The sequence below is a fragment of the Mirounga angustirostris genome, unplaced genomic scaffold (assembly GCF_029215605.1).
Source record: "Mirounga angustirostris isolate CCGP_5_RB_7025 unplaced genomic scaffold, mMirAng1.0.hap1 SCAF_14, whole genome shotgun sequence".
Classification (NCBI taxonomy): Eukaryota; Metazoa; Chordata; class Mammalia; order Carnivora; family Phocidae; genus Mirounga; species Mirounga angustirostris.
In genome coordinates this window covers 84,545,272-84,565,715 of record NW_026991722.1, presented here as the reverse complement: position 1 = coordinate 84,565,715, position 20,444 = coordinate 84,545,272, and the positions used below count along the sequence as shown (strand labels likewise).

Here is a 20,444-nt window from a genome sequence, read left to right as displayed (position 1 = left end):
ACCTGGCCCCAGCCCACACGTACCCCCAGCCCATCTCCCCCCAAAGCTCACCCTCCGCTGGTGCCTGGCCAGATGTGTGTCCACCCTAGAGGGGCTCTAAGCAGGAGTGGGGCCCTGCTCTCTCCTCCCCAAGGGCTTCATTCACGCATTCATTCATGCAAGCAGCTGTCGAGCCCGAGGGAGAAGTCACTCTAGAATCAGATGATGGGGCGGGGATGCTGGCTCTGTGACCTAGGCAACTGATTTCCCCTCTGAGACATGGGAATAACAGCAGGATCCCTCTGCTCGGGTTGGGAGTCTCAATGAGTAAATGATGTTCAGGGCTTAGAGCAGTGCCTGGTGCGTCACAGGTGCTCATTAGCTGCGAGCAATTATTAATAGTATTGAGCCCAGGGGAGTGTGGGAGAGAGTCTGGGTGGGGCTGTTGGGGAGGGCAGGTGACAGCTAGGCTGGAAGCTAAAGGAGGAGGGGGAGTTAACTGGACAAGGAGGGGGTGTGGAAGGGCATCCTAGGCAGAGGGAATAGTAGCTGTTAAAGCTCAAAGGTGAGGGGGAGGTTGATGCCTGCTCTGGGCTCCAACTACCTCCTGAGTCCCCAACCCCATCAGTCCCGAGGGACACAGGCCATAACTAAGGCCGCTCACCTCATGTCCTCTGGCAGGCCCATTAATGGGGAGCCATTGACCAGGGAGCTGCTGATTGCAAAAGTCATCCCTGCCTCCTCCCCAGGAATCTCTAACATCTGCTTCTGTCTTACCTGAGTTTAACCTGTTATAGGGAAGCTTAATGCGTACCCCAGCCACACCCAATCATCTAGGACCCTGCAGGAGCTCAGGATCTAGAAGACAGCTTGTCATACACAGAGAGGTTGAGTGGTTTGGCCAGAGCCACACAGCATTCAGGTATCCATATTGGATTTTCCCTACATTCTTGGGCGGGAGCGGGTCTGGGCTGAGAAAGGGAGGGCCCTTCCCCGCTGCGAGAGACAGAGGCCATTGTGTGTTATGAAACCCAAAGCCGGCCCCCTTTGGAAGGGAAGTGGGGTCAGCGGAGGGAGGGGCTGGGGGTGGGGGGATGGCCTCCCTGCCCCCCTCACCCAGGGATCTAGCACGTGCTCCCAACGCAGCCACATCTGGATTCCAGCTGGCAGCTCCAGGGAGGAGGGGGAGCAGTGGCCCCCAGGAACTTGCCATCAAAGGCAAGGAAGAGCCTGGCGGGGCGAAGACACAAAGGCCAGGGCCGCCTCCAACCCCAGGCCAAGGGTGCCAGGAGCGGGGCACCGTCCGTGAGCCCGGTTCTAGTCCTCGGCCACGCTGCCAGCAGACGGGAGGCTGAAACGGGAGACTGGGCTCATGTTTCCCGGAGAGGGAGGCGGGTGGATCTCCTGCAGCCACAGTGCACAGCAGAACTGCTCTTGGAAGCCGGGTCTCCGTGGCCGCAAGTCCAGGGCTGAGCTCAGCCTTGGGGGCAAGAGCTCCCGCCACATTCCCATGGGGGACCCCGTTCTGCCCTCTTTTCACGAATCATCTCATTCTGCCTCATCTCATTCAGCTTTTCGGGCCTGCCTGATGTGTCTCCCCCAGAAAGCTGCCCCACCCCATGGAACAGCCCAGAAGAAATACCACCCCCCCCCAAGCAGACTCATTCCCCCTCAGAAAAGCAGCGACGCTCAGGCCAGAATAAAGGTTTATTGTGCTGGTTTGCTATATCTCAGCACCTAAAAAATTGTGCAGAGGTTGGGGGAAGCCCAGACGGAGGGATGAGGAAGAGGACCGCCCCCCACCCAGAGCCTCCCCAAATCAGGACGGAGCTCAGGCTCCCTTGTCGAAGGCTAAAGAATTCTGTGAGCTCAGGCTACCAGACACGCATGTAAGCAAAGGGTCGGGGGCTAGGGCCCCCCTGCTCCAGGCTGGGTGTTAGAAACCTTCCCCTACCCCTTCAGAATCCCCCCAGAGTGGGACCCCCTTCACACACTGCCCCCCCCAGCTTCTGGGCAGCTTTGGGGGCCTGACAAGAAAGGTTCGATTCATTCACCCCATGCCCATAGCAGTAACGGGATGAGAAATTCATCCCCAGGCAGAGATGCTTGGCAGAACTTGAGCGGGCCTGAGCCCCCGGACCCCACAGCCCTAACCCCAGAGCAACCACAAACTGGGGGGCACCTTCAGGAACATTTGGGGCAGTAATTTCCAGAGTGTGCTCTGCAAGATTTTATTCTGTAGCTGTAAAAAAAAAAAAAAAAAAAAAAAAAAACAAGCAAAACCAGATTCCACAGGGGCTTCTACTAGAGTATTTGCAGAGCCCTGGGGTGCTCTAAGGGGGGGTTGCAGGGAGTGGAGAGGCAGTGTCTCCTCAACTCACTGGCCCCCAAAATCCTTTTTCCACAGAGTAGCTCGGGGAACCCAGCCTTGGACATGCTGACGTAGGGATCCGTCATGATGTGTGCACGGGCCTCTCGGAAGCTTCCTGACTCCCCAGACCCACTTCTGCAGTAGCTTTAACTGCTCCCGCCCGGGTGGGGAGGGGGGGCTGGGGGGGCCTCGGCAGGTCCCAGTCACCCTCATCCCAAACTCCTAGTTACTCTGACTTGTCTTCCCTACTTCCATGGAAAAGCGGCAATGTTGGCACCATCCCGGGGGACCGTGGCATGTCTGCCCAAGTGACGGGGCTGATTTCGTGGGATATGGTATCATGAATATAGTGGGGATCCTTCCCATCCCCCCCTCCCCAGAGACGTTGTGTTTGGGGCCGCAGGGGCAAATGGTCCTGGGACCCGGGGAGATTCCTGGGGTACGCTGGAGACCAGCATCTCTGCCTGCAGCAGGGGGTGGCCAAGGAGGGGGTGTCGGGGAGCAGTAAGGGTCAAGGGCCTTTCCACACCCATGGAGGTGACCACGAGGAGTCCGACAGTCGGGGCCAGCAGCCCCAGAGGCCTGTTAGACCTTGGGGACGACACTGCAAGCACAGGGGCTCTCGGGGGGACCAGCGGCTCCCCTGGCTTCCTGGGCTAACAAAGGAGCCGCTTCCGGCTCACCTTGGCCTTGGCCGGCCTCCAGGGCCCCCTCCGCCACCGCTGTGCCCAGCTCCTCCAGCACCCCTGGTTTCCCCGCTGGGCTCCCACATCCCTGGGCCTCCTGGTCCGCCTCCCGGCCGCCGCTCTCCTCTCCCTCTGACTTGCCCTCCATCCTGGCTCCATCTCCGCTGCCCGGGGCGGCTCTGGCGGGGGACTTGAGGTTCTGGGTGGCAGCGAGGATGTCAGCCTGGAGCTGCTGGGAGGAATCCAGGGCCTCCTCGGGCCGGCCGTCGGGAGCCCGGTCGGGGACCTCGCTGAAGGTCCGGGGCCCCCCGGCCCGGTCACTCTGGTCCACGTACTTCTTCTTGGGGAAAGACGAGGGGTAGTAGGCCGAGGCCTTGTGCTTCTGGCGGGTGATGAGCGCGGCGCAGACGATGAACATCAGCAGGAACACCAGGGAGCCCACCACGGCGATGAGCATCACGTACTGGCGGAAGAAGTCCACGATCCCGTCCAGGAAGTTGGTGGGGGGCTTGGGGCCTGCCAGGGGCGTGGGCTGGGGCCCCACCGATGTGGGACTGAGGGCCGGGGTCCGGGGCGGCGGGAGGCTTGGGGAGGAGGCCGATGAGCCCTCGGCCTCCCCGCTGCCCCCTGTGTCCTCCAGGAAGGCAGCGTGCAGGGGCACGGAGTAGGCCACCGCGGGCAGGACCCTGAGGAGCAGCATCAGAGATACCACCAGCCTCGGCACCACCATGGACACCATCTTGTCCCAGACCTGTGGGGCAGCGAGGCAGGAGAGAGGTCGGGGTGGAACTCCGGGGCCCCGGGGGACACAGAGCGTATTCTAGCGGGCCTCTTCCCTTGCCCACCATATAGTGGACCCCGTTCGTTCACACGTGGGGTTCTTGTCTGCCCCTCCACTTCATCCTGAGCCCCTGGAGGGACCCCCCCACGAGGAACCCCACTTCACCCTGAAGTCCTAGAGGGCAGGGACTGATTCTCATTTACCTCGGCACTCTCAGGGCTTCATACCATGTCTGGTATACCGTAAGTGCTCCATAAATGCATCTTGACTGACTTGGCTGAATTAATAATAACTTACCCTTTCATCGCTTACCACGGGCCAGGTACTATTCTGAGTTTCTTACGTAGAATGTCATTGAATCCTGAGAACCACCCAATGGGGGAGGCACTATTATTATCCCCAGGTTCCAGGTATGGAAACTGAGGCTCAGAGGAGTGAAGTCAGGCAAGAGTGGGGGTTTGGAGCTAGGCACGGAGGGAGAAATGGTTGGGTCGGGCCGGGAGAAAGTAAGAAATGGAGCAACGGAGGGAGCTGACCCCTCCTCTTCCAGGGAACCCTCCCCAGCATCTCCCGGCCCTTCCTTGGTCCTGGTCCCCTTCTCTGGGAGACTCATAGGTTTTGAAGCTTTCAGACTCCCTGAGCTCAGGAGAGGGCCTGGATGCCAGGAGCCGTGGCTCACCCTCACCTCAAGGCGCAAAGCAGGGCCTGGAGGCCCAGGAAGGGGTGGGGAGAACCCGCGTGCCTGAGACAAAGCTGGAGCCCGAGTCCTACGGCCACCACTAAATGGGAACCAGATGAACCCCACCCCTCTCTCCCTCCCCCCGCTGGAAGGCTGCTCCCGACATGAACCCCCAGACCCCATCTGGCCCAGACAGCCAGGCTGACTAATACATTCCGCATGGTCCAGGTTTGCGGAGGAGGCCAGCTCCTAAAACACGGGCTCTCCCCGCCAGCCCGAGGGAGGCTGGGCCCTCAGACAAACCCAGGAGCCCCTTTCTCTGCACCCTCGTGGGCTGTCTGTCCCTGAGAAACCCCTCCTGACCCGGGAGGGGCTTGAAGCGCCAGGACAGAAAAGCCTTGGGATCCCCTGTCTGACACCCTCTCTCAGGGGACCGAGATGGGGGACAGGGGCCCGGAGGTGAGGGGCAGGCCCAAGGCCACAGAGCGAGGTCCTGGGCTGGAGGCGGAGGTCAGGTTCCCAACACCTGGGCTGTGTGTCCCCTTGGGTGCCCAGTCCTCAAGGCCTGCTTCCTAAAAGGGCTGGCAGTCCTGGCCTCAGGGGTCACCGTGGGGATTTGGGGAGTGAGGTAGTTATGATGTCAGGACATTGAGCGGCTTCTTCCAACTGACCTGAGGCCTCCCAATTAAGTAGCACTAATTGAAATTAATTGTACTGACGTCAGTTGGGACAAACTGGCTCAGATGACCAGGAGAACCCAAAGGTAGTTCCAGGACATAAAAAGAGGCAAAACTACTCAGAGTTTCGGTTTAAATGGGGGGAGCTGACGATCCTGTGCTTTCATCGCGGGGGAAGCCCCCACCCCCTTTGCCGGGCTCAACCCTAGAGCAGCCCTAGAGCTCCACCCTAGAGTCCAACGCTGTTGAGGGGCTGGAGGTCCCCAGACGGACAGTGACTTGCCCAAGGACACACAGATGTACCTGTCGGAGCTGGGATTTGAACCTTTGTCTGGGTGAGTCTGAGAGTCCACACGCTCACACCACACACACGTACATACAAATGTACACACACTCACACACCACACATACACACACACACAGACACACACACACACCGTGCACACGCGCTCTCATGTGCCCCGGGGCCGGCCCCCAAATGAGCTGGCACCCCTGGATGACACCACGCGTCGGCTGGAAGGGAGGGGCCTTCCCGGCACCTCACATCGAACGTCCCTGCAGACGGCTTTGATCTTCAGGGTCTTCGTCCGCCGGTCACCTCCCTGCCCTCCTGCAAGTCAAGCCTGAGAGAGACTTGGTGGTGGTAGCCGAGGCTTCTCCCCACAGAGGGCGACTATGAGCGGCCCCGGGGGCTCCAGCTGGGTCCCGCTCCGCGGGCGGCTCCCTCTGGGCCTCACTGTCCCCGTCTGTAAGTTGGGGGGTCGGCGGGGAACTGACCACAGAGCCACACGGCCCGGGGGAGACGACATGCAGAAAGCGTCCGGCACAGGGTAGCTGTGCACCCAGGAAAGGTCGGGGCTCGAGAGCAGCTCCATTTCGACCCCAGCAGAGCCCGGGACGAACCCCGTCCTCCCACCAGGCGGGCGGATGGTTACCTTCACCCAGTGTCTAGACCGGCTCATCGCCCCCCCCCCCCCAGGCAGTGACCAAGCTCTCCACCCTGCTGAGTGAGAGCTCAGCTCTAGCCCCCCAGGAATCCGGGACACGGGCACGTGTGTGTGTCTGCACACACACACAGGCAGACACACACAGACACACACACGACAATGAGCTGGACAGAGGGTAAGGAAAGACCCCCTTGGGGTCAGGGACAGACGGTAAGGAAAGAGGCCACACAAAGGATCACTGGCTCTTAGAGGCTGAGACCCCGACTCTCAGGTCCCCCACACCCCTCAGCCTGGCTCCCCAGGAAAGGAGCAGGCAAAGCGTCGGGGGTCAGCTGGGCCTCAAAGGCAATGGCTGTGTGGCCCTGCATGACCTGCATGAGGAGCCCCTGCCCTCTGTGGGCCTCAGTCTCCCCTCTGTACAGTGGGCACGCTGGCCCGGACAGCCCCGAAGTGATCAGTCTGCCCATCAGCTGTCCCCGCCACCTTCCGGGAGACGATCAGCCTTGCTTCCCGAGCCCTAATGTTTTCCAGGGCTCAGAAACTCACAGGCCACTGGGAGCTGGGGTCAGGCCAACCCCTCTCGTTTTAGCCAAAAGGAAACTCAGGCCCGATACTGGGAATGGCCGGCCCAGGGTCCCACAACCAGGGGAGAGCAGGTTGGAATAACCCCAGGGGAAATCAGCGCCCAGCTCCGTGTCCTGGGGTCGGGCACGTCACCTCTGTGAGCCTCGGCTTCCATATCTGTGCAATGGGGCTAAGGGCCACCTCCCCGGACTACTGTTAGGACAAGAAACAGCAGTGCCAGATGAGGAGGAGGTATCACTTCGTGGGCCCCACAGGATGGTGCAGGACCCGCAGCTTGGAGCTGGGCCTCCCTCTAGAGCCCATCTCACTCGGGGTTTGTGGTTTTAAAGGTGATGATGCAGATGATGCAAATCTACCCCTAGGGTCTCGGACGGAGGCTGAGGGGCCAGAGCCACTGCCCCACCCCCACCCGGAGACTGGTGGCCCGAGGGGGAGGGGCAGCCCACGAAAACCTGGCTTTAATTAGTGGCTTTGGGGGAGGAGGGTCTGGCTGAAGCGCTCCCCCCCCCCCCCCCCCCCCCCCCCCCCCGGCCCCAGGGCAGCCAAGGACAGGGACTCGGGCCCCTTGGAAGGGAGGCCCGGAGAGGGCAGGGGAGTCCTGAGGCTCAAAATACACATCCACACAAAACAGCAGCAGCATGGACACACAATATACGGACACACAACACAGACACACTAACCTGTCTCCCAACACACACACACACAGCAACAGGGACCCACGAGGCCCAGACACCCCAGAAAGTCTGCACAGCCCAGCAGCACGGACACACAGAGGGCGCACAACAGACCCACAACGGGCTGAATCTCTGGCCACGCGGGCCCACAGACACAACCCCCTGACACACACCCGGTCCCCCACAGACCACAGACGGGGCGGGGGGAACACCCCGGGCCACGCGACCCTCCGCGCTGACCCCGGGACAACCACCCTGGTGCCCACTTTGCGAGAACACATCCCCTCCCGTCAGGCCACAGCTGCACGCGCACTCACACTCACACACACGCACACGCGCGGGCCGGACCCGCACGCCGGGCGCAGGGAAGGTGCACACGCATTCCGCCGCCCGAACCCTCAGCGCGGATCCCAAGCGCGGATCCCACAGCACCCGCCACACGCTCAGAAGGCACAGAACTTAGAGACGCCCCCAAAGGGCTTGCGGCAGGCCCCCAGTCCCCAAAGCCCAAGCGCCCCCAGGCTCCCCGGGCCGAGGGGCGGCCGGGACTCACCAGTCCGTCCGTCTGGCCGCGCGCAGGGCCTGGGCGCTCCCGCCAGGTGAAGCGACCGGAGTGCCAGTCGCCGCTGCTCGGCCGGCGCCCCCACCCCCGCCGGACCCGCCCCCCGCCTCCCGCCCCCGGGCTGCCGCGGGGCCAGCTTGCTTCCATTAAGAGAGTTTGGGGTGGGGACAGGGGAGGGGCGGGGCTGCGCTCGGCCACACACACGATCCCCCCTGCCCCCAGCTCCCACTCCCGCAGGCGCCCCTCCAGCTCTGCGGAACGCCAGATGGGGCACTTCCTCCCCGACGCGGGGTCCCCAGCGCTGGCCCCTGCGGACAGACAGACGGGGCTGTCCTGCAGCGCCCACCTCCCCCCCAGAACAGCGAGCTGGGGGCCTGCCTCCCTTCCGCAGGGGCCGAGGTCAGGGAGGTTGGTGGAGGGGGTGGGGAGGGGGTGCCTGGACGTGAGCAGGAACAGCCCCCCCCCCCCCCGCCCCGGTTCCAGCTGTGACTCAGGTTTTCCAGAGGCTGGGGTGCAGGGTGAGAGCGGAGTGTGTTTCAGGGAGAGCATGAGCAGCGGCGGCCCGAGGGTCAGGGCCTGCAGCCGGGAGCGGAGCTCTGGGGCCCTGTCCCGCCCCGATCGGGCTCTTCCCTTGTCTGGGCCTCAGCTCATTTGCCAGGGTGGGCAGGAAGCTTTCTGGGCTCCCTCTGGCTCTGACACTCGAACGTCCGTGGCCTGACCCGGGACCCCAAATGGAGTAGCTAGAGCAGGAGTCGGCGGGGAAGGGGGGGCCCATTTCACAGGTGGGCAAAGTGAGGCAGGGCGTAGTCAAGTGGCTCAAGCAGGAAACTGGGGCAAGCCAGTAGTAGCCCCTGAAACTGGGATCTCTGGCTGACCTGAGGACTCCAGTGGGTCAGCGGCCCTTTGCATTCATTCATTCACACGCCCCTTCATTCGTTCATTCAGCACATGCTTAATGAACATCTGTAGTGTGCCAGGCACCGTGCCAGTCAGGTTTACAGAGGCAAATCAGACACAACCCAGCCCCCGAGCAGCTCTCACGCAGAAAGCGGTCCATAGCAGGAGAGCAGTCAGGCCAAGGGCTCAGGGAACCCCAGAGCAGGCAGAGGTCCCGAGAGGAAGAGGCCGGGAAGTTCTCCTGGAGGACATGGCTGTGAGCGAGCAGAGTCTGAACAAGAGACTCGGGAGAGGCATCCCGGGTGTAATAAAGGCAGAGGGGCCGGAATGCCATACTGTAATTATCTGAGGCTGGAGCATGAGGTGGACAAGAGGGAGGAGCAGGTAATGAGGGTGGCAGTCAGCAAGAGCCAGGCTAAAGTGTCAGAACGTCACTCTTCCACAAGGCAGTAGGGAACCACGGAAGGTACAGGGCAGGGGGCAGTGCGTGAATCCACAGTTCCGGCCCACCCTTTAGGAACCAGGACTCCAGTTTGCTGTCATTCCTTCCAGTGGTCCCAGCAACCCCTACTCACCTCCAAAAAGGGGGAGGGGACAGTTGTTTGTTTGGAAAATAAAACCAGAGAAGTTCCCATTTTCTCTCGGGATCACCCCCAAACCCTGCATCCTCAAGGGAACAGACGACCGCCCACCGATGGACACACACAAGCCCCCAGGTGCCAGATGCCGCCCGCACACATGTCGAAGCAGCTGTATTGCTTTCGAGATGGCCAGGGGCCAACCCGGGGCTCCGGGGGGGGAGGAGCCCCTCGGCCACGTCTGAGGGCTACAGGGACTCTGACCCTGAGAAATCAAGAGGCAGGGGCCGCAGCCCTCCCAGACAGAGCCTGCCCCCAGTTGGGATGGCCCAGATGCTCCCCGCCTGAGTCAGGGTCCTGTTCTGTGCTCCTCCTTTGGCGGCAGGCAGACAGACATGGGTTCAAATCCTGCCTCCACCGAGTCCTGCCTCCCACAGAGCCTCTGTATTGTCATCTGTAAACCGAGGACAGAGAATCTCTACTGCTCACAAGGCTGCGGGGAAAAGTCAGAGGGGCTGGAAGGCAGGAAATTGCCTGGATGCCAAGTGTATGAGTTTCCTACAGTCGCTGTAACAAATGACCACAAACTCAGCGGCTTAAATCAACACACATTTATTATCTTACAGTTCTGGCAGTCAGACATTAGAAATGGGTCTCACTTGGCTGAAAGCACGGTATTGGCAGGGCTCCGTGCATCCCCGAGTCTTCGGGGCGGAGGGAGTCTAGAAACCACTTGCATTCCTCGGCTTTTAGGCTCTTCCTTGGGCGGCGGCAGCCGGAGTCCTCATGCTACCGTCTCTCTGGCTCTCTCCCAACCTCTCTCCCAATTTCAGGGACCCTTGGGATGATATTGAGCCCACCCAGGTAGCCCAGGATGATCTCCCCATCTACTATCCTTAACTTAATCCCATCCACAAAGCCCTTTTGCCATTCCGGGTGACATATTCAGATCAGCAGGTTCCAGGGATGGGGGTGGGGACATCTCCAGCAAAAGGGTCATATTCTGTCTCCCGCACTGAGATTGAATATTATTACTTGTTTCCTGCAGAGCTGGAGTCATCCACCCTCCAAAGCGCAGAGTTTTCCTCTCCTCCATAGAGCCTCAGGCCCAGCAGGCTCCATGAGTGCTTGGGGAGAGGCAGAGAAAGAAGCAAAGCCCATTGGACAGATGTGCAAACTGAGGTTCACAGCAGTGTGACCTCGCTGGGATTCAACAGCATCTGGGGATCCAGAGCCCTTTCTTCTTCACCAACCACTGTGTCTTATCTGGAAATGAAACTGCCAGGCCAGTGACCTCCCACCACCAAGGGGCCCGTCCCCCACAGTAGGGCCCCTGTACGGCCTCCATCTGCCCCGTGCAAGTCCTATCAAACCATGTCAATGCTCACTCTGGCTCTGACACTCGAACATCCGTGGCCTGACCCGGTACCCCAAATGGAGTAGCTAGAGCAGGAGTCGGCGGGGAAGGGGGGGCCCATTTCACAGGTGGGCAAAGTGAGGCAGGGTGTAGTCAAGTGGCTCAAGCAGGAAACTGGGGCAAGCCAGTAGTAGCCCCTGAAACTGGGATCTCTGGCTGACCTGAGGACTCCAGTGGGTCAGCGGCCCACACGCATGCACACAAAGACATGCACGCTCTCCTGAAGCCAGACATCCCAACCCACAGTGTGAGCACAGCAAAAATGTCAGTCCCGCCGGGAGAAAAAAGGATCCCTGAGTTCCAGCCCCAGCTCATGCATCAACTGTGGGGGGTGGGCAAATCCCTGGCCCTCTCTGGGCCACAACTGAATGGGTTGGACTAGACGTCTGCCGCAAGCCTGCCGACACTGAGGTTCCAATGCTCTAACATTCATTCTACAAATTTCTCTTGACATTTATTTTATCCCCAGCCAATGCCAGGCTCTGGGAGACAGTGACGAGCAAACACAGGCCGAGAGCTTACAGAGTAGAAGGGAGACCTGCAATAAACAAGTAAACAAACAAATGAATATCTAACTGCACGTTGCGCTAAGAGCTGGGATGGGGCAGTTCTGGCGCTGTAGGAGGCTAATCTGGTCCCAGAACTCATGGGAGCCTCCGTGAGGAGGTAATGGTAGAGCTGCTCATGAAGATGAGGAGGAGGTATTCAGGAAGGCAAAGGTGCAAGAGAATTCCCAGCAGCGAGGAGAGCACGTGCAAAGGCCCTGAGGTAGATGGCACCCAGTACCTTCAGAACAGTTCCTGAAGGTTATTATCAATTGGGAGTAGGTGAGCCAGGTCTGCGGGGTCTGTTTTGTGCATTGCCAAATGCCAGCATCTAGGACAGTGCTGGCACACAGTAGGTGCTCAGTAAATGCTTATTGATGTGTGCATGACCACTATGAGCTCCCCTCTTGCATTCCCAGGTTTTGACAACCTCATGCTCCTGCCGTTCTTTGTCTGTCCGAGGGCCTCACATTCTACGTTCTCCAGCCCCAAGACCTGCTGTGGGGCCCAGCCCAGATGATCCCAGCCCAGATGATCCCCATGGCCCACGCCGCCACGGCTCCAAGGGGCGCGGGCAGGTCCGTGGCGCGGAACAGGCCAGGCCGCTCGTTTGCCACCTCTAATTCCAGCCTGGAAGCCATTCAGAGACTCCACCCTGTGCCCGCCGTACAATTAAGAGCTATGCCCCCGCCCTGCTGGACAGCCATGGCCGAGGAGGCAGAGAAGGGGAGAGAACCCCCCACATCTCAAGGCTCTGCCAAGGTCCTCCCCAGCGGAGCCCGGGGCAGGCTGGCCCACCGCAGCCCCTAGCTCTAGCCTCTGGTGGGCTCAGAGCCACCTCTGGTTACCCAGCCCTCAGGCCACTGGGGCCTGGCCTCCCGGCAAAAATATCCCAAGCCTTTCATGCGGCTGGAGAGGCCTGGGCTGTGGCCCCATCACAGCAGAGTCCTGGCCTTCAGAGGAACACCCATGGCGTGGCCTCTGGTGGGGGACTCCAAAGAGGCAGAATGCGCCTCGTCTGGGCAGGCCAGAGCCCTAGGTATGCTGTGAAACCTCCCTGGGCCTCAGTTTCCCCACCTGTGAACTAGAGAGGTTTGCTCACTCCGCAGCTATTTTCTGAGCACCTACACATGCCAGGATGTGTACTGGGCACAGAGAGCCGTAACGCATTGTCCTCCACGCCCCCCTTGCTGGCCACACCTCTGTGTGTCTTGTAGCCCAATCGTCACTACCTCCAAGAAGCCCTCCCTGACCCCATCCTCTGGAGAAGGAGATCAGCAGCCTCCTCCACGCTCCTGCACCACAAGGCTCCCCACTCGGAGCGCTGAGCACACTGGGCCGTCGTGGACTATTGACATAGGACTCTAGACAGTCAGCTTCTTGGGTCCAGAATCAGGGCCTTTTCTGTTAAGCTATCCCCAGTACCAGTGCCTGGACACAGCAGGTGCTCAAAAAACGCCCCGTACTGGCTGAATGACTTCACAGATGGGGAGACTGAGGGCCTGGGAGGGGAGACACGGACATTATTTTGCTCTGCACCAGCTCCTGCATAGGAACAAGACAGACCAGGCCCCTGCCTCAGGGAACTCCTAGCAGGGGGGACAGATGAGACACAGGTCAACTGGCAGATCAGGAAGATAACCCCACACTGAGGAATGCTACCGAGGAGATAGAAAGATGGAGTAGCTTAGAAGCAGGTGGGGGCAGGTGCCTGGGCAGCTATTTTAGCAACTGTGGTCAGGGACAGCCTCTCTGAAGAGGTTTCTGAACTGAGGCCTGCAGGATAAGAGAAACTAGGCACTCAAGGAATAGGAGGAAGAGTTTCCCGGGCCAAGGGAACAGCAAGCGCAAAGGCCCTGTGGTGGGAAAGGGCTTGGCATGAGGCCTCTTCCAAGAAAACAAGACTGGGTGTTGATCTGATAAGACCCGGCAGTAGTTAGAGCTTGGAAACGGGGGGACCTGCGTTAGCTCCTGGCTCTGCTCCTCACACACTGTGTGACCAGAGCCTCAGTTTCCCTTCCTGCATCAGGATGGGTCATCAAGCTCTGTCATTCAGTGATTCTCAGTAAAATTTCCACTTGTTTCCCCTTGTTTGTCCACCCCCACCCAGCAAACAACCGGACCCTCACCCACCATGGATGGGAGAGAAGAACAGCACAACCTCTTTGGAAAACAGTCTGGCAGTTTTTACAAAGTTAGCCGTCCACTTCTCGGATGGTCCAGCAATCTCTTTCATAGGTCTATCTACCCAAGAGAAATAAAAACACACACCTAAACAAAGACAAAAGTGTCCGTAATTGCTTTAATCCATAAGAGCAAAAAATCTGGAAACAACCCCAGTGTCCACCAGGAGAAAAACGGATGCGCAGACTGTGGGACGTCCATACAGGGGAGTGCTTCTCAGCAATGAAGGGAAGAGGCGGGACACATACAGCTTGGAGAAGTCCCATAAACACGCCGAGCGAAAGACCTGGACCCCAAAGAACACACTCTGGGTGATGCCATTCACCTGACCTTCTGGAACAAACGCAAAACTCAGCTAGAGAATAGAAGTCAGAGGAGCGGTTATCCTTGGGGGGCTGTGGGCTGGAAAGAGGCACAAAGGGACCTCCTGGGGCTAGAAGGAAATGTCCGATATCTAGACCTGGGTGGTGGTTACGTGGGTGTATGCGTATGGAAAAATCAAGGTGCACGCTTCAGCTTTGTGTGTTTTACTTAAGTTGTGACTCAATTAAAAGTTTTCTTAAAAAAAAAAAAAGAGAGAGAGACCTCTGGATCCCTCTTTTTTTGAGGGGGGCAGGGGGAGCCTGTCGGATCTCTGGCTTCCTGGGGCCTCGGTGGCCGGGCCAGCTGTGGGCTGCCTTGTAAACATTTACATTTCCCCACGTGGTGTCAGCCCCGCAGGGAAGCCATCCAGGAGGGCAGGAATGTAAACACGGGCTGCGAGCACCAGGTCTCGCTCTCCCCCTCCGCAGACTGCCCACTGGGTGCCCTTGGGCAGGTCGCTCCCCAGGAGTCCCCGCTGCCCTGCCCCACCTGCTATGCCATCGCCATCGCGGGAAGGAATTGAGAAGATGCTTCTGAATTCCTTTGCAGCACTGTTGGAAATGGGGGGCCCTGCCCAACTTTGAGCAGAAGGATGCTGGCTGAGAGGGAGAAGTGGGGAGGTTTGGGATTGAACTTCAGGGGGTCCTAAGTCACCCAAACATCAGTACATCACCCCACATTTCTCCTGCTTCCTTTCTGCCCCCTCGCTGTACACTAGGACCTTCTGTCCCATCTTCCTTCTCTCCCTTCTTTCCTCTTTCCCTCCCTCCATCCCTCCCTCCTTCCTTCCTTTCTCTCTCTCTCTCTCTCTCAATACTTACTGAGCACATACTACATGCCAGACGCTTCCCAAGCCCTAGGGCTATGGCAGAGAACAACACAGATGAAAATCCCTGTCCTCCTGGAGCTGACATTCCAGTGGGACAAGGAAGACAGTTAAAGCGGTAACTTAGTAATATCTATGTGGTCTGGCCGGGAGAAAAGTCAGGGACAGGGTGACGTCCCAGCAAAGCCCTGAAGGTGAGAGAGACTGAGTCAGAGACGATCAGAGGAAGAGCATTCCAGGCAGCAGGAAGAGCAAGTGCAAAGGTCCTGAGGTGGGGGGTGCCTGGCATTTTCAAGGAGTGGAAAAGAAAAGTGTCTGGTGTGGCCAGAACAGAGTGAGTGAGGGGACAGTGGGAGGAAGTGAGGTCAGAGGGCACCAGGGCCAGATCACAGGGCCTCTGCGGGCATTGACAGGGGTTTGGGCTAATATTGGAGATGAGGACGGCCAACCATGGGTCCCTGTGTGTGCAAAACCCTCCACCACTTCTCTCCTTTCCTTGCATCAAGCTCTTCTCCTCTTTACCCACCCCAACACACACTCAAGGACACTAAGAGATGGTTCGAGGTCTCATCTCTGGGGAGGAGAAGGAGCTCCATATGAGGCCCCCACGAAAGCCACACAGATCCCCAGCCCTCCCCGTGGCTCCTTCCGCCCTGACCACCTGCTTCTGACTCAGCTGGGATGGGAAACTTGGCTGGTGGGGGCCCCTGCTGAGCCACCTGCTCCCAGCAGCTTCCCTGGGTTCATCTTCGGCAGCCGGGCCCGAGGGCATCCTCACAGAGAGAGCCCTTCCACAACACCCAGATCCGCCCGCCATGGGGGAAAGGGCCATGTGGGGGGGATGGCAAGGAGGTAAAACCCAAGACCACCTGCCCTTCAGGGACCTCTGGGATCGCTGCTTTGAAGCTGCGCGACCTGGGGCTAGGTTACTCAACCCCTCTGGGCCTCAGTTTCCTCATCTGTAAAATGGCAGTTATAATAACAAATAAATACATAAAATAAAAATAATTATTTAAAAACCCCACGGGGCGCCTGGGTGGCTCAGATGGTTAGGTGTCTGCCTTCGGCTCAGGTCGTGATCCCGGGGTCCTGGGATCGAGTCCCACATCGGGCTCCCAGCTCAGCGGGGAGCCTGCTTCTCCCTCTGACCCTCTCCCCTCTCATGCTGTTTCTCTCTCACTCGCTCTCTAAAAAATAAATAAATAAAATCTTAAAAAAAAAAAAAAAAACCCACATCCCCGGGATTATTATGAGGAATCAATGAGCCTTGGCACCAGGCACTAAATAAATATGCTACTACTAATAATAACAGCAACCAAGTGACACAAGGGACAGAGAATGGGAATCACACCATCTGGACCGCAGCAAACACAGAAGCCTGGCATACAGTAGGCGCTCCATAAGGCTACTGGATGGAAAGGGCAGAGCAATTGGCCCCGCCCCCCCACCCCCATCCGCCAGCAGGTCAGTTTGGCAGGGGGTGCCCTCATCCTTGGAGGGGTGTGCATGCAGGCCCGGGGCTCCCCTCCACACCCCTGCACCCACCACAAAGCTGGGGCTCCTGGGTGCGGGCAGCGGGCTGCTCTCCCCCGGGGTTAAGCCAGACCTCCCTGAGCCGGGACACAAGCGGGCGCTGGCCAGGGGGGATGGGCCCCGACAGCTGGAAACATCTGGTTTGAATTGTCGGTTGAAAGCCCTGGCCAGGCAGCCAAGGAATTTGTGAGCTAATTTTAGGCCAAAAGACAGAGAGCTGAGCAGGGCGGGGGTTTGCTCCCCAAACCACAGGGATGGGCTTCAAGGTTGAGGGGGCCAGGGAGGCCGCCATGGTGCAGCTCAGGGGGTCCAGGTCTGCCCCGAAGCCAGGGACCATCTCCCCCCCGATGGGCCGTAACTGGGTACCGACTGTGTGCCGGCCACATGTGTGGTCACCTCCCTCGGCCTTAGGGTTAGCACCGACTCATCTCCCCATTTCACGGGTGTGGAAGCTGAGGCCCCCAGAGGTTAGAGAGTTGCCCACCGTCCTGCAACCGGTACGCAGTGGAGCTGGGATTCGAACCAGGACTGCCTGACTCCAAGCCCTACACCGGACGCTCCCTTGGTCTCCGCCCCCGGTGCTTACATTTTTGTCAGTCCCATCATTTTGCCTCCCTCCCCACGCCCTCGCAAACCTCCCTTGCTTGTGTGTTCATTCAGTGAATGTCCCCTGAACCTCTACTGCCAGGCACTGGGCAGTGATGAGGGGAGAGTGAACGTGAGGGACAGGGGCCCCCGAGCTTGCACAGCAAAAATCGGTATCTCAACATTACTACAGGCAGTCATCAGCGCCTTGAAGGGAAAAGGGGGTTGTGGGAATGAAGACCTATGGGCAGGGCTGCAGAGAAGGCCTCTCTGAAGAGGGGACACCAAGCTGAGACCAAAAGGATGGGACAATGCCAGCCATGTGAACATCTGGGAAGAGAACATTAGGTAGAGGAAACAGCAAGTGCAAAGGTCCTGAGGCAGGAGCATGTGAAGAAGAAAGAGCAAGAAGGCTCATGGGGCCAGAGCGCAGTGAGAGGGAGACTATTGTCCTACGTGTTCATTTGAACCCAGTGATTTGCTGAAACTCTGCAGGAAATCACATGAAGCCTCTCCCTCCGGAGCGGCCCAGGGGCTGGACAACAGGGTCTCAGGAACGAACCACCCCCAGGGAGCATGGGGGCAGCCCGAACCAGTGCTGAGGCTGGAGGGGAGGGTGGTTCACGGGCACGTGGCTGCCCTGGCAGGGTTCATGTGCCTCGCAAAGGGCCCTGTGTCTGTACCACTTCGGCACCCCGGTCTCCTGTCCGGAGGCCCATTTCTCTCTCCTTTCTTGGGACAGGCAGCCCTGAGCCCATCCCGCTGCCCGCTGACCTCGGGCATGGGGGTGCAGCTCTGCAAGCTCCTGGGTGGCAAGAGTGAGGGCAGCCCCAGCCCCAGCCTCCCAGCCTCCAGGAGGCTAATCAAGGTGGCTGGCACACAGAAACCCCTCTGCGTCTCCAGAAACCTCTGGGAAGGGGCCTTCTGGGCGTCTCTCACTGCCGAGTAGGGATAGCAGTGTGTGTCCCCCTAAGTGCTACCAGCCTTTTGGACCAGACACTTCTTTGCTGTGGGGGGCTGTCCTGGGCACTGCAAGGAGGGGGTGGTTAGCTGCAGCCCTGACCACGTGTTCGATGCCAGGAGCACGACCAAAGTATCCACAGATAGGTCCAATGTCCCCCGGGGAGGGCAAAGTCGCCCCCAGGTGAGGACCGCGGGCTCAAAGCCTTCCTGTGTGGGCAGCAGTAAGTCGATGGTTTACTCACCAGCCGGGGAGGCTGGGACCCCCAGAGTTCCCAGCACTTATGGTTTTATTCTATTTGTTGAGAAATACGAAGAAAACAGAAAAAATCTGAAAGAAGCAAAGAAAGCTCAGCTATCATTGCACACCGGGTGGCTAGCCTCTCAACAATTTGGTGAACTGCCTTCTGGTCTTCCTTCCACTCTCGATAATCCTAACAGCTATGATCTACTGAGCTTCCAGCCTCATTTCATTCAGCCTCCCGACACCCCCGGTGGGGCGATACTGTTCTTATCCCATTTGCCAGAGGAGGAGACCGAGGTTCAGAGTCCACATGATGTTCCATCATGGGCGTTTTTCCCTGCTGTCCTTCAAAAACACTTTCATGCCTATCCCACCAGGTTGTCCAGTCACCTGCTTTGTGCCGGGGTCATGCTAGAGGCTGAGTCCATGTCCCTGCCTGCGAGTGCGCCGCCTCCCAGGAGTGAGCGTGGGGGCCAGAGGCCGAGGCTGACAGCTGCGGGGGGGGGGGGGGGCCTGTCCTCAAGGCCGGCCCCGTTGGGACCCTGAATCCACACACCGCCTTGCACACAGTGGTTTCAGCTTTTATGAGCTGCCCACAGGGAGAGGCACAGGAAAGGGTGGTCCCCACAGGAGCTGTTTGTCGTTCTGTTTTCTGCCCGCTCTGTGGGGACCGAGAGCATCCTGGCCATTACTAAGCGGTGCCGTGTTGAAAAAGGACCACACTCGGGACGCCTGGGCGGCTCAGTCGGTTGAGCGTCTGCCTTCGGCTCAGGTCATGATCCCAGGGTCCTGGGATCGAGTCCCGCATCGGGCTCCCTGCTCCGCGGGGAGCCTGCTTCTCCCTCTGCCTCTGCCTCTCTCTCTCTCTATCTCTCATGAATAAATAAATAAAATCTTTTTTAAAAAAGGAAAAGGACCACACTCTCTTCCGGGCAATCCCATTCCTGCCCATAGCTTCGGGTCCCACGCTCCTTTGCAGCTGCCGAGCACAGCATGGCACCAAGGATGGGCAGAGCCCAGTGGCCGCTTCCCAGCACCTCCCGCCCTCCTCTGTGGGCTGGCCTCTGGGGTGGACTCCGCTCTGTGGCCAAGGGGCGATCAGGTCAAGGGTGTGGTTTTGAGCTCTGGAGATTTCAGGGAATTCCCAGCCCTTCCTCAAGGTGCCCCCCGAGCAAGTCTAAGAGTTTAATCCCGGATCTGTGATTTTTCAAGCTGTGTGGCCTCAGGCAAGTCATCGAACCTCTCTGAACCTCAGTTTGTTCCTCTGTAAAACGGGATTACAGATAGGACCTACCTCACAAGCTGAGGATGAAATGAGGAAACACAGACAACAAATCCAGCACAGAGTAAACTCACGGTTGGCACCTGGGAGGGAGCTGCGGCTGTTACTTCTCCCGCCATTGTGAAGGTTACCGGTACCCCGACCGTTCACGGTCCAGGGGCACTTGACCGTGCCTGTGTTAGATGAGGACTCGGAGGCTCAGAGAGACTACAAGGCCAGGCCCGGACTGAGCATCATCTTGAATTCTGTCCCTTGCTGAGCCTTCTAGGGCATGAAAGACCCACAAGACCCTCCCCTGAGTGGGAGGAACAGGTGAGCAAACAGTGGCCACTCAGTGGCATGAGCAGACACGCCGATACCCATTTCACAGATGGAGAGATGGAGGCCCGGAAAGGAGGAGAACAACCTAGAGTTACCTTTGGCCAGCCAGACTGATCTCTGTGCCCAGAGCTCAGGGCAAAGAACCGGGAAGACGAGAGACAAGCAAACAGGGAGTCCAGAGGCATGGCTGGATCAACCTTGAGCTCAGAAAGTGCTCGGGGCCTGGGGGAGCTGAGCCCCAGGGAGAGGCAGTGGAAGGGGTGATGGATCAGAGCCAGGAAGCATGTGTGAGGAGGAGTGACGAGTGACGAGGTCAGTCTGTCTGGACCATGAAACATTTAGGTCAATGGCCAGCAAATGACAAGATTGGAAACTTCTTTTCTCCTCGGTCACCAGGGAGTCACTGAAGGTGTCCGAACACAGTAGAGCCACTGAAGGAAAGGAGGAGCTGGGGTGGGGGGTGGCCCCAGGAGCTGTGGCCTCTTCCTCTCTCTGGGGATGTCCAAGCCCTTCACGCTCAGGCATGCTCCTTTACCTGAGCAGACCCACAGGCAGGCCCAGGCTCAGGAACCCACCGCCCGCCTGCTTGTTCATCTGCTTGCACTGGGGCACAATTCCCACACAGTAAAATGCACCAGTTGGACGAGAAGAGTCGAGTGAGCTTCAGTAAAGGACGATCCCATGTGACCACCACCCAGACCAAGATGGAGCACGATGTCCCCATCACCCCAGAAGCCTCCTTCCAGCCCCTCCTACGTCATCCCCCAA

General features: G+C 58.9%; 1 protein-coding gene across 1 annotated transcript; it reads right to left on the bottom strand.

Moving 5' to 3' along the window:
* Nucleotides 1-1,673: 1,673 nt before the first annotated feature.
* Nucleotides 1,674-8,217, bottom strand: TMEM119 (transmembrane protein 119). Its single transcript, XM_045887450.2, has 2 exons — nt 7,933-8,217; nt 1,674-3,787 (listed from the first exon to the last, which is right to left on the bottom strand). Exons 1-2 carry the CDS (start codon nt 8,086-8,088, stop codon nt 2,936-2,938), a joined length of 1,008 nt encoding a protein of 335 aa, XP_045743406.2. The 5' UTR covers nt 8,089-8,217; the 3' UTR covers nt 1,674-2,935.
* Between the last annotated feature and the right edge of the window lie 12,227 nt (nt 8,218-20,444).

Excerpts from the sequence above, each read along its gene's own strand:
- TMEM119 (XM_045887450.2), bottom strand. The coding sequence starts at position 8,088 with ATGGAAGCAAGCTGGCCCCGCGGCAGCCCGGGGGCGGGAGGCGGGGGG. Across the intron at positions 3,788-7,932 it reads GCGGCCAGACGGACGGACTG|GTCTGGGACAAGATGGTGTC; the intron begins GTGAGTCCCGGC and ends GCTGCCCCACAG.